General features: G+C 37.4%; 2 protein-coding genes across 3 annotated transcripts; both read right to left on the minus strand.

The window, feature by feature from the left end:
• Positions 1-452: 452 nt before the first annotated feature.
• On the minus strand, positions 453-11326 carry LOC116307441 (CD63 antigen). Its single transcript, XM_089026297.1, has 8 exons — positions 11175-11326; positions 8561-8657; positions 7628-7816; positions 6869-6943; positions 6511-6612; positions 4106-4264; positions 3364-3447; positions 453-2810 (listed from the first exon to the last, which is right to left on the minus strand). The coding sequence occupies exons 2-8, from the start codon at positions 8624-8626 to the stop codon at positions 2721-2723; spliced, it is 765 nt and encodes a 254-aa protein (XP_088882423.1). The 5' UTR covers positions 8627-8657; positions 11175-11326; the 3' UTR covers positions 453-2720.
• Positions 11327-13856: 2530 nt separating this feature from the next.
• LOC116307443 (tetraspanin-9) lies at positions 13857-25812 on the minus strand. Of its 2 annotated transcripts, none has more exons than XM_031717700.2 (8): positions 25636-25812; positions 22643-22723; positions 21418-21606; positions 20921-20995; positions 20089-20187; positions 17407-17556; positions 16619-16702; positions 13857-15783 (listed from the first exon to the last, which is right to left on the minus strand). In XM_031717700.2, exons 2-8 carry the CDS (start codon positions 22706-22708, stop codon positions 15715-15717), a joined length of 732 nt encoding a protein of 243 aa, XP_031573560.1. In that variant the 5' UTR covers positions 22709-22723; positions 25636-25812; the 3' UTR covers positions 13857-15714. The 2 variants fall into 2 exon arrangements, with proteins under 2 accessions (XP_031573560.1, XP_031573559.1); XM_031717699.2 differs by lacking the exon at positions 25636-25812 and adding an exon at positions 25497-25613.
• Between the last annotated feature and the right edge of the window lie 233 nt (positions 25813-26045).

Here is a 26045-nt window from a genome sequence, read left to right on the forward strand (position 1 = left end):
CACAAGAAATGGTCAGCTTCGGGATTATCCTGGAAATTTGAGACTCTAATCTGGAGACCGGGAGACACGGTCCAAAATCTGGAAACTCCTGGTATATCCGGGAGAGTTGACAGCCCTGTAATTGTTTTTGTCTGGAAATTAAACTATTATTAATTGATCAGCATGTACCAATGAAAACAGTGGTATTTAGGAAAAGAAATTCTTTATATTCCAGAAAATCCCAGTAAACTACTTTGTCAATATTGAAAGCTTTATTCAAGATTTTGTTTCAAACAGGATGTCTCAAAAGCTACCTCACTACTTTCCATAAATCAGTTCACTTGTCATAAAAGAAGTAATCAAATCAGGCTGCTAAGTACAACTTTTCTAAATCCTTTGAAACTTCTTAGCAGTAGCCGTGATCGTGTCCTTGGTGATTGACCAGCTAGAATGTGAAAAATGGTAAGCAATAATGAGACTAGGCATATACATTTATTAAGTTGTTTTTGTAAATTGGCATAAAAGATTTGTATACAATGTAAACACACCAATACTGCTACTGATACTAAGATTATGGTAATCCAATCAGCAATGATTCACCAGGCTAACACTGGCTGTTGTGTGCTGTGAACTTAAGAGTATTGTTATTTATATGCACCCTTCTTAAAATAACCTTGAATGTGAAGCTAGCATGGAAATAAGCCAGTTCATGGTTTAAGAATTGTTTTCAGTGTGCATGCAATTTCATCCTGCATTTCACACCTTGTTTTGTTTTAACCTTCTTTTGTTCTTAGTTAAACAAAATAAGGTGAGAAATTCGGGATAAAATCACATGCGCAGTGATTCTTAAACGATGAGCTGGCTTGTAGTGCAAAAGAAATTTCATTGTGAAAAGTGTGATTTCTTTAAATTTTATATGTATTTACAAGGAATAGAAAGATGTCTCTAAAAAAGGTTTTCAAAATAAAACGTTTTTGACTGTGAAAGTCATCTTCAGTATGATGTTAGTTTGAATATACAACAATTTAAGTAGTTAAGAATTATGAAAAATTAAAAATTAAATTTTATATTTTCATGTTAGCTTTGCATTCCACTATACTTTCAAGAAAGATCCATTGCGAGTTTATATCGAATACAATGTACACACACTAATAAATTATGCTAATTCAATCAGCAGAATGAATTACCTGCCTACAATAACAGGCAAACCCACTGGCTATAATATGCTACCAACCACAGGTAGCCCAAGCTTGGTTTCTGTGGGGTCCTGTTATAAGGAAATGTATGGAGATTCATCAAAAATTTCAATAAAATCATTGAAACGTGAAATAAAGCCTTGAAATTTTACCCATCATTGAGAAATAGCACTTCTTTCACTCTGCGTGGCTATATTTTGAATTTAGCCTGTTTTAAGATTTTTCCTCCCACCACTAAGACTGGTGAGGGGAAAAATTCAAAAAACGGGCTAAATTCAAAAAATAACCACGCAGTTTAAAAGAGGTGCTATTTCTCAATGATCGGGTAAAATGTCGAGGCCTTATTTCACGTTTCAATGATTCTATTGAAATTTTTGATGAATCTCCATACATTTCCTTATAGCAGGACACCACAGAAACCAAGCTTGGGCTACCTGTGTACCAACTAAAGAGTATTGTTATTTCTACTGCTGGTTTAATATCAATCAGCTAAATGAATCTCATTCCAAAAAATGAAAGCAAACCACATACAGAGTGGAGTAGGAATACTCAGTCTAGAATTACAACATCAGCTTATATAATGCTGAAAAAAATCAAGTCCTGCCATAGGCAGCCCAACCAATGTATTTGTGCTGTGTATGATAGCATTGACAGTGAATGGGACGAAAAAATATGGAAATGTTTCCAAATAAATTTGAACATATATTGCTACTGTGTTGTTAATGGTATTTAATATCATTCTGAGTAGTTTTTAGCTGGTGATTATGTATATGACATTAACTTATAAGATGGCAACTCAAATTCTATAAATGACATGGAAAAAATATGGAAATGTTTCCAAATAAATTTGAACATATATTGCTACTGTGTTGTTAATGGTATTTAACATCATTCTGAGTAGTTTTTAGCTGGTGTTTATTATATGACATTAACACATAAGATGGAAACTCAAATTCTATAAACGACATAATACACATGAAGTGAAATTGATATACAATCATATATTATAACGTGTGAATACATCTTGGATTGACCTTTTCTGGAATAGCAAAAATGGTGCATTGTGGGCTAGCTTGGGTACAAACATCTTTTTTCATCATTGATGCCTTATATGGTGTTGTTCGTACCAAAGCTAGACCATGATGCATCCAGTTTATTGAACTCAATAAAAGCCTTTCAAAAGCAGTCTGGCAAATGGTGAAGTAAAAAGCACAGGCAGCCCAAGCATTTGTACAGTCCTATCTATATGAATGCTGCATACAAAACTAAGAACAGAGGATATACATGTAGTATCTGAATGGAAACAACAGATTGATTTTACTCCATGCTTAATGGGAACAATGTTCGCTTGTTTGCGAATGTTTCCTTACAGTTTAGCCACCTTTGGGAACAAATAACAAAACATGTTTTCTCGTTTACTCAGGCTTAACGACACACTGGTACATGTACTGTAGTATCCATATAGATAGGACAGGACAATCAGTTTGAGCTGAGTGTGAAGGAACAGTATGTAATACGAGGATACTAAAGGTGTGAAAGGTTGAATCAAGCATAGCTTCCTTGCTCTCGAATCTTGCAAATCAATATTATAGCAAAAATCATGGCAAGTGATCTGAAAAGAATAAATAAATAATAAAATAATTGATATTATCAGGCCTTTAAGATAGCTGTATGTCTAATAAATAATAATAAATCATCACCATCTACCACCAAATCATCATTATCACCGTCAACATTGTGTGGTTCCAGAAAATATCCCCACCTCACCATGGAGGAAATTGGAAATTCCAGAGGATGGGTGGGGGGACCTTTTTTCTATGTTCCTCCATGGTGGGGTATGGAACCTGACACATTTCATCATCAACATTTCTATGATCATTTTCATCATCACTATCAACATTTCACCAACATCATCACTATTACCACTACCATTATTATCACCATCACCATCACCATTACCACCATCATTATCACCATTACCATTACCATTATCATTATCACCATTACCATCATCATCACCACCATCATTATCATCATCACCATCATCATCACCACCATCATTATCATCATCACCATCATCCTCACCATACCATCATCACCATTTACCATCAACATTTCACCATCAACATTTCCATCATCACCATCATCATCATCATTGCATAACCATTACACACACAAGGATTCATACCTGTATAACAGCCACTCCAATCCCCAATCCAAAAATCAACATCAAATTGTCCTTTACCAGGGTCTCGACCTTGCCATAGCATCCCTAACAAGTCATGAAAGAATAAATCATTATATCAGTTAATAAATCCTCAATCAATTTATAGCAAGTCTTTCCACTTGCAGCTTGCAGCCTGTCTCAGTAAGACTTAGACAAACCTAGATGACACAGGCAATTTTTCACAGGGGAGTAACCAACATGTACTCAGCTTCTTGAATGGCATGTGAGTGAAATGGCGCACTGTCTCTGAGTGCTAAGTATTTCAAGCCTTGGGTCTCAAGGTTAGATATTTAACTCAACCTCATGCCAACCTCATGTGATGTTCTCTTCTTGTCACAAGTTTTTTCTCTGGGTACTCCAGTTTCCCTGCCCCCCTGGAGTCCCCCCGCCCCCCCTGGAGTTGACCTGTGTTGTGTGTCTTAAATAGTGAATTTTGTGGTGTTAGTGTGTGTGGAGCGAACCTCACATGGAGGAGCCCCTCAGGGTGAGTAATGGTTGTAACATGAGTTTTGGTGGCAGATAAGTCCAATGTCAGCCTTGAAAGTGCATAGCAATAAAACAGTTTTAAGAACTTCAGTGAACTTGAATGAGTCGAAGCTTCATTGTATACTGGCACATAACATGGTACATGTGTGCAACAAAATTACCTCCTGTTGATTATAACATACAGTATGAAATAGAAATAAATTAGCTTTAGCTTTACCTCTTTATAAATCTCTGATTCTGGGGGAATTGTTTTCCATTTTTCTCCACAACCAGGTTTTTTATCATGACAACAACTGTCAGGCACCTTATCATGGCTGCCATTGGAAAATGGACTCCTTTGCCAGTCTGTATAGTTGTTGACACCACAACACTTTTCCTTTAGAATAATTATTAAATAACAATAAAATAAATAAAAAATGCTGACAGTTGTTTGTTTTGAAAAAATGATGATGCAATTTTTTGTTTCTCAGTAATAGTTGATCAGAGGTATGATAACTCCTGAGCATTGATTGATGTTTAATAGGTACGCATTTAGTCCCCCCAAACAACAACAACAACAATGAAAAATGATAACAACAACTATAACAATTGCCCTATTTCACTATGACATCACTGCTTGTTATATGGGGAATAAAATTGCCGAATCCAATAGAAAATTCAACAAAATTTGCTAGTTGCGAAACAGTTTAATCTAAAATGGCCTGGTTTTCAGATATAATATGTGTTAATATGAACTAAAAAATAAACTGAAAATTTGCTGGCTATTCTACTTCTCTTTGTGGATTGATACAGGGTTTTAGAACAAATTCCTGGTGAATTTGCGTTGATATAACCCCCTTCCGACAACCATGATCCTTTGTGTTTAAACAATAAATTGTTTTGATGTGACGTCATAGCGAAATATGGCAATTATATCAACAACTTAGGTTTTCATTTTTTTTTTGAGCCATGAAGCCACTTCAGGGCTGATCTTAGACATGGCACCGCGCAGCTAACTCAAAATAGGCATAACATTATGTAATATATCTTTGTGAGATTTTGCCTGCGTGCTAGTCCCAAACCAAAGTCTGCTGCTCAACTGAGCCAACTGGGTGACAGTTGTTGGGCTTTGCAAAAGGTCAAGTAAAACTGGTTCAAATATTAAATACAACCAGGGTCCACAAGACAGAGTGTTCGATACAAATGCCCGGGATTTTTTTATGCATGTAAATACAGGGTATCCGGTCATTTCGAGACACAGTCATTTCGAGACAGGTCGTTTCGAGACACTAAGATACAAGTTCGAGACAGGCATATATCCGTTTCGATACACCTCATACACCGTTCAATATATGTCATATATATAGGATATTACAGGTTCAAAACGATCTTATAAAGATAAGTATTTATTGCTATGTTGAGATACAAGGATACCAGACCAAACGTTACCAAGTTTTCCGTAAATTATTGACTTGAAAACTCGTCAATTGACAACAAGAATGATCGACTCGTCAAACTACCAGATCTTAGTCAGAAAACTATGATTTTTTCCAAAATCTTTATCAGAAACTCACATCTTCTAAACTTTATGAAGAATTTTTAGATAAATATGAAAGGGGATTCAAGTTTAGAGAGAAACACGCAAACGACTAGCTCAAAACTTTAGACGCGGACGAGATATTTTGACTCGACAACAAGAATGTTCGATTCGTCAAAACTCCCAGATCTTAGTCAGAACTCTTTGATTTTTTCCAAAATCTTTATGTTGGTGTGGTTTCGTTGGTGTATAGTGCATCTAAAATCTTTATTATTATTATCAAGGTAAAAGCATATGAATTATTGACTTTTGAAGCATTTGGTCGGTTATGCGTCTTTGCTGGTTAGGAGTTAAAAAAAGCCAATAAAGTGCTGTGATAGGTAGATTTTGATCCGCTTGGAGCTCAAAGCTCGATGAATCTACTGTGATTGGAGTTTTTTTTGACGTGGATCGAATTCATATGCTTTCACCTTGATAAAAATAAAGGTTATGCTAGTATATTCTCTAACTTTAATTAGTGTTTCTGATAATGATTTTGAAAAAGATCAGAGTTCTGACTAAGATCTGGGAGTTTTGACGAGTCGAACATTCTTGTTGTCGAGTCAAAATATCTCGTCCGCGTCTAAAGTTTTTGAGCTAGTCGTTTGCGTCTTTCTCTCTAAACTTGAATCCCCCTTCATGTTTATCTAAAAATTCTTCATTAAGTTTAGAAGATGTAAATTTCTGATAAAGATTTTGGAAAAAATCATAGTTTTCTGACTAAGATCTGGTAGTTTGACGAGTCGATCATTCTTGTTGTCGATTGACGAGTTTTCAAGTCAATAATTTACGGAAAACTTGGTAACGTTTGGTCTGGTATCCTTGTATCTCAACATAGCAATAAATGCTTATCTTTATAAGATCGTTTTGAACCTGTAATATCCTACACATATGATATATATTGAACGGTGTATGAGGTGTATCGAAACGGATATATGCCTGTCTCGAACTTGTATCTTAGTGTCTCGAAACGACCTGTCTCGAAACGACTGTGTCTCGAAATGACTGGCATTCAAATACAGCAATTAAACTCAGTGAAGTACCAAGTACAACACAAGAGTATCCACCTTTTGCTGGAGGGAATCGAAGGCCTTTGTGATGCCGTCCTGTCCTTTCTCACCATACATCGCAATAGAATTATTGAGATCAGTTCGCAGATTTTTTTCAACCTAAAACAAACAATGAACCGGGCAAATCATTAATGGGTACAAAAAATGCCAGCCCATGTCATCTAGATGGTTGGTATACAACTGGGGACAGGGGGTTGTATTTAGGATAAGGGTGATTAAGCTTATAACCAGATGGAAAAAAGTTTAGGCCAAAAATGAAATGGTTATTTCTTTATCTTTATTTCTCAGTGAATCTCTTATGTGTGCACGATCAATGCAATCTTAATAAACTAACAGCGAGGATACACATACGTACCTTACCACGGTAAATATACCCGAGGACTGTTCCAGCAATTTCAGCACAGAGAATGAGTAGAAGAATGCCAAAGAACTGAAATCAAACCACAAAAATTTCATTATTATTTGATAATTAAACAGTAATATATTTCATATAATTATACTATATATATACACAGCGATATGCAGAAATTCCGACCCTTTTGTACATATATACAAGCATATCAAAAGTATATCAGAAATTATAGATTATCATTGCTGATATTTTTTTCGGGTTGCCTATCACTAGGGCTTTCAGAAAAAAATATCAGAGATGGTATCCCATAATTTCTAGAAAAACTTTGATATTTATATATTTTCAACCACAACCAAGGTGCTACATGTATCTCTGGGCTATGTTTTGCAAATGAGCCATTTTTGGACTCTCCAGTAATTGCAGAATGTCAAATAAAGTACTTTATAAAATAACTGTTATAAATATTGCGCTCTGATTGGTTGGGAGTGTGTGCTTTATGAAGACACAGAGCACGCATGTGCACTGTCAGTTGCATAGTTCCTATTGAAAATTACAGTTACTGTAATTTGTATTTCATAAAAGAAATAAAAAAACGTGCTTGCTGTGCTGTGTGCAGCACTTGAGGATTGACAGAACACTCGAGAAGTGTTGAGAAGCACTCTGCTGTGTCTGCTATGCTTCTCTCATATTCTGAAAACCGCTGCATGCTTTATAACTGCATACAGCACTTGCGCACATGATTTTTATTTCTTCAATACTCACAATTCCCAGGAAACAGGTGTTTTCCTTAACAGCTCCACAGCAACCAAAGAAAGCGACCAAGGCAATAAAAGCTCCAACAATAATGATCAGAATGGAACCAGTGACATACTTGACAGTGGAGAGCTCTGCAAAGTCTCCTATCTTGAGCTGGACAAAGATTCCAACGCCCATCAAACCAATACCACACGCCTGATAATAAGATACGTACAATGATATATAATGTGTGAATTTCATGCAACAACAATTACTCATTGACACCTACCCAACCCCTCAGACACCTCACCAACCACTCACTGACACCTTACAAACCACTCATTGACATCTCATTAACCACTCAAGTGCTGACACCTCATCAACCCCTCACTGACACCTACCCAACCCCTTATACACCTCACCAACCATTCACTGACACTTTACCAACCCCTCACTGACATCTCATTAACCACTCACTGACACCTACCCAGCCCCTTAGACACCTCACCAACCACTCACTGACACTTCACCAACCCCTCACTGACGCCTACCCAACCCCTTAGACACCTTACCAACCACTCACTGACACCTTACCAACCACTCACTGACACCTCACCAACCACTCACTGACACCTCACCAACCACTCACAGACCCCTTACCAACCACTCACTGACACCTTACCAACCACTCACTCATGCACAGATGATTATTAATAATCATCATCATTATCACAACCACCACCATTATACTAACACAACCACCACCATTATACTAACACAACCACCACCATTATACTAACACAACCACCACCATTATACTAACACAACCACCACCATTATACTAACACAACCACCACCATTATACTAACACAACCACCACCATTATACTAACAAATACTGACCATGATAATCTCAACACTAACCCCTTAGTTTAAAGAAGTTCCAGACTGGTCTACTTACGAAGAAGAGAAAGTTGAAGATGAAGACAAGGAACTTGATACACCGAGCTGCGCCTTCAACACCCATTTTCAGCGATTGATAATTTAGCTACTATTTACTGGAAATATAAAAAGAAATATTAATAAGCCAATTAACTAGAGTTTAAGAGATCTATCCCGATCAAGGTAAATCCTGAAACAGTACATAAGACTATGCAACTATTACAGTGTAACTACTATAACTGGGGCCATTTTGATGGTGAGAACCAATCAAATTGTAGAATAAAAGCAATACATTCCATGTTTGGGTAGTGGAGCCAATCAGAAATCAGCAGAAAATAATAACCTTTCGACACATATTTTGTTTACATTGTTTACAAGTATCATCAGGGTCAAATTACAATCCTCGTGCAACCTAGGTTTCTGATTGGCTCCACTACCCAAAGTTGGAATGTATTGTTTTTATTCTACAATTTGATTGGTTCTTGCAGTTGAATTGACCCCAGTTATAATAGTTGCACTGGAATAGTTGCTTAGTCTAATGTATTGGGGGGGGCGGGGGGGAGTGGAGGAGTTAAGTATGTTTAATTTCATGGGGGGAGGACTGGGGGATGTGCATAATGAAATAGAGTTTAGCATTCTTAATTTCTTGATACTTTGATGTGACTGTCAAATTTATAGTTTGACGAACATGACCACCAAAAATTGTATTTCACTGTTTTCTTGTGGAACTCGCTGCCCTCCACGATTAAGTCTTCTAATTTAGTTTCCTCTTTTAAAACACTTCTGCGATCTCACTATTCTTCTCTCTTGCTCTCTGCTTTTGACCCTGATCGTATCAGATCTTATAAAATGGTTTGTTCCAAATGCCGATCCACTAATATCTCTGCTGTTTGCTGTCGCTGACGCCTCTAGTATATATTTATTATTTTAGCTTTACTTTCATTTTATATTTTAATGTATTTTTGTTTAAATATAGTTTATATGTACATGTATCTTGTCTCAGGCTGAGCTCGCGTGGACTTTGAATCTTTTCCCAGCCTGTGCAATGTTACTAAATAATTAAAGAAAAAATTTGGTCATACTCTAGTGGCGGTAAATAACTTGATGGTAAACTCCTACCACTGTCTCTGTTCGTTAATGAACAGTTGTTGCTCAAAATATACCTGAGATAAGAATTTAGACTAGTTTTACTCTGCATCTGGATTGATAACTCTAATATGTCTGTTTTCAAAACATTATGTAAACTCATGCCTATCCTACAATATGTAGCTCAATATTTGGTGGATGTAATTGCTTTTCTAAGCTTTAAAAAATACAATTTTTTGCAATTTTCTTTGTGCTGTTGCTGTCTCATCCCCTCCCACTATACTGAAATGTATTTTCTACATTTACAGTCCGTTTTGCGCTACTTTACACCTTCAGTTTCCAAACTATATCGTTCGGAAAGTTGGTGAACAACTTCAGAATTCAAAACTAAGTTCGTTTTGAAATTTAGAACTTCCTGTTGAAATCTGGAACTTGGTTAGTGTATAGAATTTGATGTTCCCGAATGAATATCCGAAAGGAAATCAGGAAGCTCCCGGTTGAAAATGAAGTTCGTTTGCTGCAAAATAAGCCAACCAATTCCTGAACTTGGTCAGGAAGTCCCGAAGTTCATAACGAACTTTGTTTTCAAGTTCCGAAGTTGGTTGCCAATGTAGGAATTTCTGTTCTGAACCTGAAGGCACATAGTAATGTGAAACCAACTGTTAAAAAATATGAATAAATTTAAAATAAAACTTTTAACTGCACACATTTTTACTTTTTTAAGAAATTTAAAAGTCAAATTACTTTCTTAGCTTCTTGAATACATGACTTCATTAGTATGAAGTTTAAATATCTAAATATTATTTGTAAACATATAGCTTATTAAATTTATGGTATGCGCACAAGCTGAGAAAAACAAATGACCCAGAATAGAAATGTGTCAGTGAAACTATACAAAAAATTACAACTTTATCACAAACACTTTGTATTTTTTTGATCAGAACTTTTTTGACAGATGCTAAATTATTTTAATTTGATAAAGTGGTTGTGAAGAAGGGATATTGAGGAAGGTACATTGATGGGCGTGAGTCACTTAGGATGGGCTGCTTTGTGCTATCTACTACTGCAAATAAAAAATGAAATAAAAAACCTGCTCTGTCACCGCTGAAAACGGGTTTTAAATATTCCTATCGACGTATTTTGAAGACTTCTGTACGCAAAAGTTGGCGTCTCACGGACAATTGTTTTTCAAATGTGTGCTTTTGGGCGCCAATTCTGTGAGGGAAACAAACGTTATCTTGCTTTCGCTTCAGCATTGACTGATAAACTTTGCCAAGTCCTTATTCTATGTTGAATTTTGACCTAAGCTAAAGAGAAACGGCTTTTACTGTTTCACCTTTGTTGCAAAAAGAAAGCTTATTTTAGGAGTTGAAAGGCTTAACAAGACAAACGGCCATGCACAATTTCCTAGAAAGCGAATAACTCCATCGACCTCGAGTTACAAAACATTCAACTTGACAACTCATTTTTCGCTTCAAAACGAAGCTTTACCGTCGAAATTTAATTCTTAAAGTAGGAAAGAGTTATAAAGGATGCTATTGAGTTACCTCGAAGTCGAAGTCTTGGTAGTTTTGGTTCCCTATTGACGAGAAAAACACAGCGCCTTCAAATCATGCAAATCATGCATAAACTCCACACCTGCCTTATTAATATAAAGACGACGTCAATGAATAATTACGGGGGAGGGGAGGGAAAGGCGATAGACCGTAAAATTCTCTACAAATCCTTTTTTTTTAAACAAAGCTAACCATTTGAATTATAAATTTAGAATTGTAAGACATATTATGAAGTAAAAATCATGTCAAACAAGAAGCAGCAGAGAAAAGTCGAAAGTTTAAAAATTATAGGGAGGGTTAGTAAAGTTTTGGTTACAGATGATTGAACTGTCTTCCAAGAAATGTTAAGTAAATATCCAATTACCAAGCCGTTACTCTTTATTCTGCTTGGACTGCGTACAATACACAGAAAAAATGAAAGTATTAAGCAATTTTTTCTTGGAAAAGATATTTGAGTTACCAAGAAATTTAGAGGGTTTTTTAGAGCGAACGTAGTAAGATTACATCATTTTCTTATTCGGTGGATTTGTCATGGACCGGCGTACGTCACGATGTCGTGACCGTCATGCAATATGCGTCATAATGCTATTTATATAGGGATTACTAATCATTTATTTGATTCCTTGGGAATTCATGGTAATATGCATTATAATGCGATTTATGTAGGGATTACTAATCATTTATTTGATTCCTTGGGAATTCATGGTTATATGATCTGGACCCCTCGCGATAAGGAACCATTCTTGATAAAGGGTAGAAACGGACCCCTTGCAGTAGGGAGCTTTATGGAGGGGAGTGGGCAAAAGTAAGGGGGCTCAATGATACATAGGCAGGAATGGACCCCTTGCACCCCTAGTAATGGACCCCTAGTAAATAATTTACTCAAGTTAAAAGATTTCCCCTTAGACACGTTTAAAATATCTATTTAAAGTATATTTAAGTGAAATATAGTCAAAAATATTAAAATTCTATCATCTTAAGCCTTTGAAATTTCGTCCGCCATGATGGTGTACCAACTTGCGTCATATTTACTCGCCTATAGTTCCGCAACGAAATGCTTTACAGCCTCGAAATTTGGCCAGAATATGTAGTTTTGACCGCTTTACAAGATTATTAAACTTTTATTTCATTATGATGCGAATTTACGCTTTTGAAATTCATGATGACGTAGGTGAAAACCAAGAATTATGGAATAGTGGGAGGGGGGGGGGAGGATACTACCACCCCAACTTGGGTAGAGGCGTGCCGCCAGGACCTCAAAACACTGACCCTATCCCAGACCTAAAATTTTGATTTTACATACCCTACCCCAGACTAAAACTAAGAATTGTACACCCTATCCCAGACTAATAGAGGGAAAATACGGTTATTCAATCGATTGCAATCAATATTTACTAACGTTTTTATTGCTTTTGCCGGCAGAAAGCGTAGCCTATTCGCCAGACAAAAATGACCAAATCGTTAACCCCATCCCAGACTAAAATGATACCCTATCCCATACAAAATGTCAAAAAATGATACCCTACCCCAGACCCAAAAGCCGAACTAAAATCATACCCTATAGGGCGGCACATAGACAGACAGACATACAGACATATTTTATTTGGCGTTTTGTACATAATTGCACATCAACTTAGATCCAAATAAGTTACGAATATATACGTATGTTTATGTATGTGCATAATATCTATATTCAACTATTCCACACATACACGTCATACGTACATATATATTCTGTATATATAAATGTTCATATGATTATTTCGATAATCCTAATCATCTTTATGCAATATTATAAAAGTATTGATTTTTATTTGTTTTGTTGTTGTTGCTTTTTTTCACTACGCAGAGCAAAACAATTGTAAACGTATTTTGCTGCAGCTGAATGTAAAATATGGGGAGGATCTATCAACTTCAGGAACAATTGGTCCTCCGTAAAGGAGTTACTTATGTTATTTTGCATCAAAAATTCTTCTCTAAGTTTGGAGTATAGAGGACATTTAATTGCCCGTATAGCAAATATAGGGGAGTATCCCCCCCCCCCCCCCCCCTCCCGGGGCCATTTCATGTACCAATAAGTAGTAAAGCCTGGTTCACACGAGCAACGCAAACGCAAACGCAAGCAATGTTCACACCTACAACGCAAATGCAAGTAAATTAAGATACGCATGCGCAGTAGTGATTGTTTATAGTTCACACGTATTTTCCTTGCGTTTGCGTTTGCGTTGCTCGTGTGAACCACGTCTTGCGTTTGTGCTTGCGTCTGCGTTTTCTCCGGTTCACACGTTAAAAACGCAAACGCAAACGCAAGCACAAGAAAATGGAAAATTTTCCATTCCTTGCGTTTGCGTTTGCGTTTGCGTTTGCGTTTGCGTTTGCGTTTGCGTTTGCGTTTGCGTTTGCGTTTGCGTTTGCGTTTGCGTTTGCGTTTGCGTTTGCGTTTGCGTTTGCGTTACTGTAGTTCACACGTAGTTTTCTTGCGTTTGCGTTTGCGCTTGCGTTACGAGTTCGGAACTAAACAACTGCAATACAAAGAACGGCCACCCAGAACAGAATACAACTTATCTTGCAACACCAAGAAAGACCCGAAGTATCGGATATCTATCAAATATGTATTATCATTCATTTTTAGCGTGCCAAACAGTACGAGTCAAGGAGAAATTCAAGCAAGTATTAAGTGCAAGATATTAGCTTGTTTTTTTCTTTCGCGCCTTTAGTTAAGTACCTCTGCGACCGCTTACTATATTTATTTTGTCTTCTCTCCTCTCATGTCTTACTAACAAAAGACAGAGTGGCTTCAATTAACTTTACAGAATTAAAAAAATCAAATTTTCCTGCTTCCAGTGAATTGTGTAAATTTTACTTTGGTCTACTTTGTATTTCTGACCATTTTGCCCGAAATATCGAATTACTGTAATATAAGATAAAGCTTTCTATAAATTACAAGATCCAAGACTTTAAAAACGGTCATTAGCAGTTGTTACGGTCACGGTCACAGAACGGCACTCTCACGGTCACGGTCACTGTCACGACAGGGCACACTCACTGTCACGGTCACTGTCATAAAACGGCACTCTCAAGGTCACGACACGACACGACACGGCACGTTCACGTTCACGCTCACGCTCACTAGAGAGTTTAAGATTCCCGTTTACGGCAAACGTGAAACGTCAGTTGACAATTAAAAAGTTCTTTACAATATTGAATAGGAATCGCAAACATCTCCAAGTAGTAGATAAACAAAAGAATACTTTTCTTTGTCGAGAAGGTTTGCAAAAGGTTTTAACAGTTTTAAAACAGTTTTAAAAGTGAAATGTAGAGAAACGATGAAAACGTGGTCACGTTTGCCGTTTGCGGGAAGGAAAAACGGGAATCTCGAATCTGCCTAATTGTCACGACACGGCACCGTACATATAGCCATTCGCGTTCACACGAAATTTGTTCCCAATTGATTACGTGTGGGGATATATTTTATTTAAAATGTCTATTTAAGCTTCAATATTTTTGTCCTTTTGTCATAGAAGCTTCGATAGAAATCGTTCTGCATGCATAAACCATTATAGGCTTCTGCCTCCATAGGATCGATTATACACTTATATTTCATTCACTGGACTTAGACAGTTATGCGAATGATTGCTTGATTGCCAGTGGATCCAAGATTTTAAAGGGGGCGGGGTTCCAAAATGGCCGCTACACAGGGAATTTTGGCGCGATCGGCTTCACAAAGAGGGGTTCCAATTTCAATGTTTTTGAGCGTAGAGCAGTTTTCGTATGAATGTGAAAAGCTCTGTGCCGTATGCGTGCCTTGCCGTGACCGTGATGGTTTCTAGAGTTTTGATTGGCTGATATTTTTCTCGCGCAATGTGATTGGTCAGACAGTGCCGTGACATTGGTGTTACCGTATCTGCGCAGGTTTTATGCCGTGTTCCTGGTATTTGATTGGATGGAGAGTAAATTCTCGCGCAATGTTCGCAATGTTCGCAATGGCAGTTCTGAGACCTTGGCGTTACCGTGTCTGCATCGGTTTTATGCCGTGTTCCGGGTATTTGATTGGATGGAGAGTAAATTCTCGCGCAATGTTCGCAATGTTCGCAATGTTCGCAATGTTCGCAATGTTCGCAATGTTCGCAATGTTCGCAATGTTCGCAATGTTCGCAATGGCAGTTCTGAGACCTTGGCGTGACCGTGTCTGCGTCGGTTTTATGCCGTGTTCCGGGTATTTGATTGGATGAAGAGTAAATTTTCGAGCAGTTTGATTGGTGTATCCCTTGCCTTGTCAGGACTGTGTTCGTGGCGTGAGGTTTTCACAGTCATACGAAAACTGCTCTAAAGAACACAATATGGGCTACACGAAACTCACAAAGGAACCTAAGGAACCCACGATCCCCCTGGATATGCTACTGATTGTTCTATATAAACTGGGTGCTTTGCTTTGTCTAGGACAGCCTAGGTGTATGATCGGAAGGTAAGCTAGCTACTATAGGTGAACCAGATGGTTATAAGAGTTGTAGTGTATCTACGATAGTATGTTCTAAGCAAAATTTGCTTTATCCCTCGTTATCCCTCGAATCAGAACAGCAGCGAAGATCATCCCAAGAATCTACAATACAATTACGAGAAAACATAATCATGAGTTAAATTTTTCACAAGAAAAACCTTCCAAATTTAGCATTAGGACAGTGATGTAATGAGCATCTCTGGAATTGGAAAGGTGCGAGTCCGCGCGTTAAAGAATCCTAGTCAACTAGAATGCATTGCACCCCTATATTACTGTTTACATCGTTCGCCTACATCGTTTTCAAAGCTCTTCCATGCACTGGTGGAGCAAAATTTCTGCAAATTCGCTATGCTTCAAGGTTTTCAATTTCCCAAAGTTTCCTTCCTTCCTTTCCACAGCTTAACTGGGAGGAAGGTTTTAGAGAGATTCTCTTTGAGACAGGACTTTTCGGTCGTCCAACTATTAGACATTTAGAAATTTACCTTAGATTCGTTGCCAAAATTTAACAAATCTCATGGAAAGCTTAAAATGACTAAGTATCATTATTTTATTTTATCTTAAAACGTCTAGCAGGAATAACAAGACCGATGGAACTGGATTTTCAAACTTCACCTACGAAACCGCCATTTTGCATGGCACAGAAAATGTCTAACTGTTTTGATTCCGGCGCGTTATGTATTGTAGTTGACTAGGATTCTTCAATATTGGCGCTAAATGGAACAAATCTACTTTATATATAGGCATCATATTTTTCCACTTCATATCATGATCACGTGTCATTCCCTATAGCATCATTCACAATAGTTATTACAATATTGTTAGCCATATTTCGCCGTTCGGTGTATAGTGTGGCCTATGTGCCATTTAGGCGCAAGGAGGATAGGTACAGGTATAGTGTTGACAGAAAGCACATGTATGCATGTATACAATAACGTACCTGGGCTATTATGATAGCGATACAGACGGAGCCAATCAGGTATAGCTTATCATAAATACTTTCCATCAGTTTTTCATAGCAACCCTATCAAATAAAGAGAATAAACAACGCATTACCTATAGCCATCGTGTGCGTGCATTATGAGAACATATAGCATTCATTTCGTCAAAGGGAAATTGTTTCTTTCATTATATAAAAAGGAAGAAAAGGAAACTACTTTCTTCGGCTGTGAATATATTACTGAATTTGCTACTCAGTCTCAGATTTCAGAACTCCGAGTAACAACGTTTTTTGAATAGGTGTATTCCACCTATGGTGCATGTTACGTCATAGCCGCCATGTTGGTCGACGATAACAAAGAATTCCTCGTTAACTTCTCTTGTTAGATCATAGTTAATAGTAGGAGACAATGTAGAACTTGAGCAAAAAAATTTGCGAGCGGTTTCTGAAAAAATAACGGAATCATTGAATGTTTGCGCTTTCCTTATCTACAGTTTCTAAAAATTCCCGTCCGCTCTCCTGGTATTTTTCTAAAATATCAAATATTACTTCCAACTCGTCTCCAAATACGAATTCTTCAGTGTCATCCACCATATTTGTTTTGATATATTGTGTGCAAGGTCAACATCAAATGCAAAACAATAGGCTGGTCCTTTGAAGTTTGCCAGCCTTCCTAACCATTCCCCTCTATTAATTATGGTTAGATCAACCAACATGGAGACTGTTTCATCGTTATTTATATATCTCAAGGGATTTTAGTCAAGTGGTTACACCCTTAGAATAAGTACCTTTGGATAGACATCTTCAACGCTCTTCATGGGATTTGCGCAGTTTGGTTTTTTGGTCTTACAACAACTGTCAGGTAGCTTGGTATGGTTGCCTTCACTGTACTTCGAGCGAAACCAGTTGGTGTAGTTCGCAACACCGCAACACTTCTCCTGCAAACACATAAAACATGCGTTATTTACATGTTTTTACGTAAATGACCAATCATAGACAGGTATGAACTGGAACCAATCAGAAGCGAGAAGGATCAGCTTCAGTTTCATTCAAACAAGACGCCCTATAGGCGTTCACTGGGTTGCCTGTGTCACACACAGAGGCCTAGTACAGCTTAAAAAGTTTGCAATGTTAGCCAAAAGATAATGAAATGTTTCACGGAAAAGAATGATTTCGTTTAACTCGTCTAAGACGATCTTCTTCCTTAAGGAGTTCTCTACATTACATTAAAATAATTGCAGGTTCAGCTGCCCTTCTTTAGGCAATAAAATAAACAGTTTTGCGTTATGCATATCACACTACTTGTGAATTTCTCTTGCGCCATGACGCAACAAGATCAAATATCCCAATGTCAGAATCACCAATTTCTTTTCTTTCTCTCTCTTTTTTTTTTTTTTTTTTTTTTTTTTTACCATCCTTCATTAACATATCATTTACTGAGGTGGCTGTTTATTTTTCTTGACAGAAAATGCAGAAATTGCTTAGTGGTACTCACAAGTCTTCACGGCACCCCCCCCCCCCCCCCCGCACCCCACCCCACCCCACCCCACTAGTCCTTTGCGGGACATATGATATAGAGATCCAAGTGCAGTAGATATTCTTGTCAGCAAACTTTGCCAGGAAAAGATAGGAAGCATAGATCTTTTCGCGGATCGATATTGCTTATATGCCATCTGATCGAACTTATACAGGCCTATAAGCAACCAACTAGGAAGGAATCTTTTTTTAACTAAACGATTGCCTTATTGCTGAAGATTTAATATAATAAAAAATAAAATTAAGAAAAGAAAAATCTTATGTGGAATCCAAAAAATACGACTCCACTGTGCCATACCCCCGAGACATCCGCAGAGCTGAGGCGTCGTATGGACTTCGGACATGACGGCGATTAAATCCTTCTGCCCTTGGGTGTACGAATTACGCAAGAAAATGTTCTAGCCGAAGCATCAGGGGAGAGACCAGCCGGCCCCCAGACCATATCGGCTAATCCCTTGCATCTCTGCCACGCACGGAATCGGTTGAAAATATGTTAAAAAGTCTAGTCTATTTGGTCCATTGTTTTCACGGCCATTGTTATGCTGATTCACCTGGAACCGTGGTCCAGTGGATAAATCGTTGTCGTTCAAGATACTTAGTCAAGCTCGTCTGGGGAGGGTTAGCACTTGGATGGGTGAACTAAACATCATACCTACTCACGCTTTTGCCTCTTTTTGTCTTTTTTCTTTTTTGATTTTTGAAGCAATAGAATTTACTAATATAGAAACTTTTCTATTTTTGAGCAACCTATTCCTGTAAAGCCCAAATGGGTCAAATCGAAATCTAGCAGAGGAAAGTCCCCGAAGGAAATAAATGAAACTGCAAAAATAAATTTCAAGTAAAAATTCTGGCAAGTAAAAATGACTTAAAACAAAGGTGAAGACGATCTACAACGGGGAATTGAAGGTCGCCGACTTTATTAATAAAACATTTTTTCACCCACGGGAAGATTTGAAGCCTTATTTTTCCTAGTTTAAGTTAGAGCTATTAATCTTAAACCCTTTCTGTATAGGATATTGCTTTGAGAAGCTAAGATTAAACATTTGAGTAGACAATTAAAAGATCTTTTCACGGCATCTTGAACTTTCTTGTTCAGTTTATACACACGAGTAATCCCTAATCCTGCACTGGGCCTTGAATTTCAGCAACGACGAAAAAAGAATATGCGTAGCAAGGCGTAGACATTAAATTCCGACGAGTGATTCACAGCCCCACCCCCAATCAATCACTTTGATAAATCAGACTTCACACGGGATCTCTGTATCATATGTCCGCAAAGGACTCTTGGGTAGTGCCGTGAAGACCCCTGGGTACTATTGCACAATTTTGGCATTTTCTGACGCAGGAAAATACGGAGAAACGCAACACATTTTTAGACTGGCCTTCCACAGGCAACCCAGTAACAAGCTTCGTTGATAATAGACCTTAGAAGCCTGGGAGTGGATGAACAAACAATGAATGGTGAGATGAAACAAAGAACGCAGCTCATATGTAGAACAATACACATTGTCCACCATAATCCATACTTTCTTTGTTTTTTGTTATTTTGTCCAATCCCAAGCTTCGTTCTACCAGTGGACACCGACCCTATTCCTGATGTTTTCCCAATTGAACATGACAAACCTCTAGGGGAATGAAGAGCTATTGTTTTGAAACTCGTCGGGATATCATCGTTATTCCTTTCGTATCCTTTGGAATACTCTCGAATGTAAACATGAATCCGCTGGAAGTTTGTCACGCTGAATGGGGAAAACATTGTCACATCACGAATGAAGTCTATAGATCTTCTCTGTTAATTCTTGGGGGTGCGTGTTACGTCATAGCCGCCATCTTGGTTGGCTATACTAAGCATTCCTCTTTAAGGCTTCTCCTAGATTAATCGTATTTTAGTGGATTTAAATATGTGAATCTAGTATACTTGGATTTGTACATACCTTTTCCTGTAAAGCATCTATGGCTTTTGTTGTTCCTTCCTGACTCCCATAATCATTAAGCAGAGCGTTATTGAGATCTTTATTGAGTTGTTCCTTGACCTACGAAAAAAGGAAAACAAATTTCGACATATTTCGAGTCACGCAGACTGAACGGGTCCAGAAACAGTTGAAGCTTTATCTTGGGAGAGAAAAATAGACACTCCTCAGCTTGGACGTAAGGTTTTCCCGTTTAAATTAAGGCACTTTGTCATTCCCTTGAGAGTAAGATTCTTTGTTTGAGTTGTATTCATATTCATGTGTTTTTTCATGCACAACCGTTAAATAAAGAAATGATACTCTAGGTAATGACACATGGTCTTGAGAATAAGATTCTTTGCTTGAGTTGTATCATATTCATGTGTCTTCTCATGCGCAATCAGTTAAACAAAGAAATGATACTCTATGGAATGACAGGTGGTCTGAAATGGGAAAACATTACGCCCGAGCCGAGGAGGTCTGTTTCATTGCAGTGCATTGTGCGTTGTGCATTTTAAGGACGAAACGAAATAGACGCCATCTTGAAAATATGTCCCCCAAAACAGTCCCTCATTGCACTGCAATGCTAACACCCCCCCCCTCCCTTTAACATTGATATGGCTAATAGCACACGTGGAATCGTCATAGCAACTAGGTAATATTCCATAGGCACGTGCCCTTGAAAGCTTTGTGTCTTCCGACAATGTCATGGAAACGCTTTGATTGACGTACACCAAAACCCTATTTCTTTCCCCTGTGGTGGCAAACTGTAAGATTTCGCGAGTGCATGGGAATTATTGTGATAATAGACTTATACCTTATCCGAATAAACGTAGCCCAGAACAGCCCCTGCGATCTCCAAGATCAACAGGATCAAAAGAATAGCGAAGAACTAAGGAATAAGAATATTACATAAATCTAATTGGTGGTTATTTATAAAGATTCAGATCCGTCGATCACATGAATCGATTATCAATGGTAGTATTATGAGTAAGAATACTTACAGTGTGACTACAGAATTTTAAATCAAATTTAAAAATCACGTTTTTGAAGCTTAATACGGTGTCGAATTTTGGAGTTTAAACTGATTCTTGTCACTCCTGATCATACACACTCGTAAAATATATGCCTTTTAAAGGGAAAAATGAGTTTAAATGCTTAATCGTGATTGGCTAATTTAATTGCATGAAAATTTATCTGGGTAGTCTTTGTCGGTGTAGTCGTTATGTTTAAATTTAAAATCACCCACGATTCAAAGACAATTTTACTTTGTTTTATTCTATACTCTATCCCATTCTATCCCTGAAAACTCACCACATACAGCACGTTCTTACTCTCTTTCCAGGCCCCACAACAGCCAAGGAACGATACGACTGCCACGATGACGCCAACAGCGATGATTATCCGTGAAGCGGTCACATAGTTGAGGCTGGTTATATCGACAAAGTCACCATATCTGACCTCTGCCCATGAACCGACTCCTATAAGTATAATGCCTATTGCCTGTTGGAGAAAGGAAACCAAGTTTAAGGTTAGCAGATCAACATAGTCCCCAGGGTCCTCTCGGCTGACTTCAAATCATGGCGGTCACCGGGGAGGAGACGGTCTTCTCCTTGACGACCGCCATATTGAATTGGAGTTGGCCGAGAGGACCCTGAGAACGAGGTCGTAGCAAATCGACACACAGTTCAATAGACTTTCTTACTGATATGGCCGACATCTTCAATTTATGGTATGCGGCGGGTTTGCATTTTCAAATAATTTGAAGTCTTGGTGATTTGCATATTTTGATCAGCAAATTATATTGCTTTTTAGGCGTGTGTTATATAAAAAGACACCGACATTTGGTGCAGTGGTATTCAATTAGGAAACTACTGCAACGGTCATGATTGACACGTTATCGTGTCTGAGTCGAACCATAATTACTCCCAAGCTTAAGAGGTCTTTTCGGCCAATCATTAGGAAAAAAAATTAGATTGCTGAGAAGACGTCATTACCAGACAGAGACGTTGCTCGGGTGTTCAAACTGTAAACCTCGTTGCGCGTTACTAGCCTGCTACCGAACGAGGGAAACAAACGATGCAACAAGGGTCTATATAATGGACCTTTTCCTCAAGGTTGCGCGCCCATCAAAATTGAAGAAAAACTTGACGGGCCACGATACCAGAACAGGAGCTTTATATTGAAAAATATCAAACATTTCCATAAGATTTTTCTATAAGAATTCATAAGACCGATTATTCTCCTCTTTAAATATAAAACTGGCTTTTCAATTTTACTGAATTTGCGTTTTCCAAGTTATGTAGCCCGTCAAGTTGGATGCGCACGCAACCTTGAGTAAACGGTTTATAGCGTGGTGATGTGCAACGTTACATAGTATATATTTTCGTGTGTATGCTTGCATAATATCTCTACGACATAAAATTCAACAGTTCGTTTCTTTTTCTAGATATCTTAGTTGGCTTTAAAGTTGTTGTTGTTGTTTTTTGTTTTTTTTCAAATAAAGAAATATAAAATAACTTTTCAATATCATACTCACGAAGAAAAGAAAGTTGAAGAAAACGACCAGGTATTTGAGAGCTCTTGATGAGCCTTCCAGCGACATTTTGAGTTTTTATGCCTGTTAAAACAACACAAAATAATCTTTAGTCTTTAGCTTAGATGATTCTTTAAAACATGCTAACCAAGAATAGAGGCATGGCAGCCGGCATGTTGGTGTACATAACAAGAGAAGCTATCGAGAAATCTCTAGTTAACGGTACACCAACATGGCAGTGATGATGTCACATGCTAACCAAGAATAGAGGCATGGCAGCCATGTTGGTGTACATAACAAGAGAAGCTAACGAGAAATCTTTGGTTAACGGTACACCAACATGGCGGTGATGATGTCACATGCTTACAATGAATAGAGGCATGGCAGCCATGTTGGTGTACATAACAAGAGAAGCTAACGAGAAATCTTTGGTGAACGGTACACCAACATGGTGGTGATGATGTCACATGCTAACCAAGAATAGAGGCATGGCAGCCATGTTGGTGTACATAACAAGAGAAGATAACGAGAAATCTTTGGTTAACGGTACACCAACATGACGGTGATGATGTCACATACTAACCAAGAATAGAGGCATGGCAGCCATGTTGGTGTACATAACAAGAGAAGCTAACGAGAAATATTTGGTTAACGGTACACGAACACGTCAACTAGACACGTAAATTATATAAACACTTCCTTCCACATTCAACCATCCAAGTACACTTCGATTCTTATCTACTGAAAATTTGCAACATGTTCAGAAAATTTCCAGCGACAACGGAAACGACTTCATTGCCAACGGCAACCGGTTGTCCTAATATATTAGAAATGTTATTCAAGTATGTTATGGTACGCTGAGACCTTTTTGTTCTTTAGCATCTCTAGCGGAACATAATATTCTTTTGTCTATCAATACGTACAACGAATAACAGGCTATTGAGACCTTTAATTTGTCAGTAGTATATCATTTGGAACTTAAGAGTCTTTTACTGAAACAAAAAAGTGGATTAAGAAAATTAAACTATTGAGAATTTGATGAGGAAAACACAATAGAAATAATTGGCGGCCATTAAGAGTTTTAGAATTCTGATAAAAAATCATGTTTATTTTTATAAGATTTAACTTTTACTTTCTTGGTCAGATTCACTTTAGTTTTGAAAATCTCCCTGCTAACAGAATCTCACTCGTTCTTTGGCGATTCTTGGCAAGGAGAAGATAGGAGAGGAGTCTCCCAGGCTCTTTCAAGAATCGTCAACCATGGAGACTCTGCTAGCAAGCAAAGTATAGTGAAACACGAAATAACTACATGCGATGTAAAACCTTTTATCCCGGCCAATACGACAGAGTTTATATTTCATATTGAACACGGCCATGCATATTGTATGTATAACTTCTTAAAAAGCGAAAGATTGTTAGCGAAAAGTGTTCGCTTCGCTCTTTATAGAAAGAACTAGATTCGTGATTTGCTCGTCGTTGAAGCTTGAAATTAGTCGATCAGTCCTTTTATTCTGCTATTAGCAATAAAAAAAAAGTTAATAAACATCTAACAAATTATCAAACAACACGAATGAAAAAGGGAACTAGTTTCATAGCCCGTCACCTGCCAAGTTCTACTTAGTTTGGCTTTTTTGGTTTCGCTTCGCTATACGTTCACGTCAACTGATTCACGTTTAGAAACTATGCATTTTATCGAGTTGGCATACTTCTAGAACTACAATTAAATAATTCCATCTTCATAATTAATATTTTGATCCATCTAAATTGTTATCCAAAAATATAATAATAATAAATGGCGAAGCCAGCATTTTTTTAGGCTTTATTCCATCTAACATTTTATATATAGTACTCAGATTGAAAAAAGAAGTACAACTGTGTGTTAATTGTATTTTATGAAATTAAAAATGCGAGACTCCAAACTCATGTTGCGTTCACTAAGATTGACTCCTAAACATTTCTATGGAATAAGATGAAGGGTTTTGCACCCAGATTTAATAAGATTTTTTAAAATGATGGTGTTGATAGTCCGAACAACAATAAATGATCCATCATCGCGCTCAAAAAGGAAGTTTCGAAAGCTTTCGTCAAGTGCGTCGTAATGAAATATGAAAAATCTTAGTCCATTACCCCGAGGGGTTTTTTCATGATAAGAGTGCAGTTTCAAAATGCAAATTTGAAGCTATTTTCTGGTTTTATCGCCCAAACATTTTCACTATGGATTTTTAAAATATACAAATTCAATAGTACTTAAGAAGATCAACATATCATTTCAAGAGTGCTTCACAATATTTCCGCACTTTTCAAGAGCAATTCTGTATTCTAGTGATTGTATGTATGTATTAGTATACATCCCTTATTTTTGATTAGCTTTGGACAAAATGAAAATTAATAAATATATAATAAAAGACATTGTCGAAAGACCGCAAGTTTCTTAAAACTTTGAAAGGAAATAAATAGACATTAAAAACTTGCCATGGTTTTATCCAGAAAGCTAAATTCAATGATACAATATTATATATTTATATTTATAGTATTTTACATTAGTTGTGAAAATGCGAAAGTCAGTTATCAATTTTTCTCGCTATTTTGAACACTGAAACCTGGGAGAAATCATACTTGAAAATGGTTTGAATAATGAACCTGCCTCTAATTAAAATCGATGCTCAAGTTTTCTAAGGGAATTGAACAGACGCGAACAGGCGTTTGATAATAAGGATGTCAATAATTCATGTGGTAAACTATGCGAATGGCTGAGTGATCTTCGACGCATAATGATTGAAGGAAGTTTACAAGTAGTGAGGCAGAGCCCATGCATTCTTTCTAGCAATTTAAAGTACACATTACTTTAGTTCCTTACCCGGATCCGTCTCTTAAAATATCCCTTCTGAAGTCCTCAATAACGGATGTACTGAATGACAGACAGCTAAGCTATACGCACCAAGAGCTTTAATATCTCATGATATGCATATATATATATCTATCTATATCTACGTCACCTTTTTGAAATTCCCTTTCCAGTTCAGTCAACCATAAACCAAACAGATATCACGCTAGATGATGCGAACAAATTGGGGGTAAAAATCCAACGGAGATTCAATAAAGGGAGCTAGATACGACGTAATCCTTCCGTCTTCGACCAAGGTTACCTCTCAGACAAGACTTTTTAACGTCGAAGTAAAGTATGAGGTCATCATAATGAATATTGATAGTGCAAGTGTTGTGTTTACAATGAAAAACAGTCGGCTTGAGCGACGAACCTTTTCAAATTTAAATGAGGCAAAATAATACTCTTTACTTTTGGAAGTCGTTATGAGTTTGCTTCAAAACAATTGAAACTCACTGGATTTGTTTGGCTCCTGATCGTCTATCAGCCTTTATAAATTTAAAGAATTGTCTTTGTGGAGTC

The sequence above is a fragment of the Actinia tenebrosa genome, unplaced genomic scaffold (genome assembly GCF_029948245.1).
Source record: "Actinia tenebrosa isolate PJP-AT-01 unplaced genomic scaffold, QUT_ActTen_1.0 PGA_scaffold10__47_contigs__length_13832649, whole genome shotgun sequence".
In the NCBI taxonomy this organism is placed as follows: domain Eukaryota; kingdom Metazoa; phylum Cnidaria; class Anthozoa; order Actiniaria; family Actiniidae; genus Actinia; species Actinia tenebrosa.

Excerpts from the sequence above, each read along its gene's own strand:
- LOC116307441 (XM_089026297.1), bottom strand. The coding sequence starts at position 8,626 with ATGGGTGTTGAAGGCGCAGCTCGGTGTATCAAGTTCCTTGTCTTCATC. Across the intron at positions 6,944-7,627 it reads ACACCTGTTTCCTGGGAATT|TTCTTTGGCATTCTTCTACT; the intron begins GTGAGTATTGAA and ends GTTTGATTTCAG. Across the intron at positions 4,265-6,510 it reads TCGATTCCCTCCAGCAAAAG|GAAAAGTGTTGTGGTGTCAA; the intron begins GTGGATACTCTT and ends ATTATTCTAAAG.
- LOC116307443 (XM_031717700.2), bottom strand. The coding sequence starts at position 22,708 with ATGTCGCTGGAAGGCTCATCAAGAGCTCTCAAATACCTGGTCGTTTTC. Across the intron at positions 17,557-20,088 it reads TAGATGCTTTACAGGAAAAG|GAGAAGTGTTGCGGTGTTGC; the intron begins GTATGTACAAAT and ends ATGTGTTTGCAG. Across the intron at positions 16,703-17,406 it reads TTGAAGATGTCTATCCAAAG|GGTTGCTATGAAAAACTGAT; the intron begins GTACTTATTCTA and ends TTTATTTGATAG.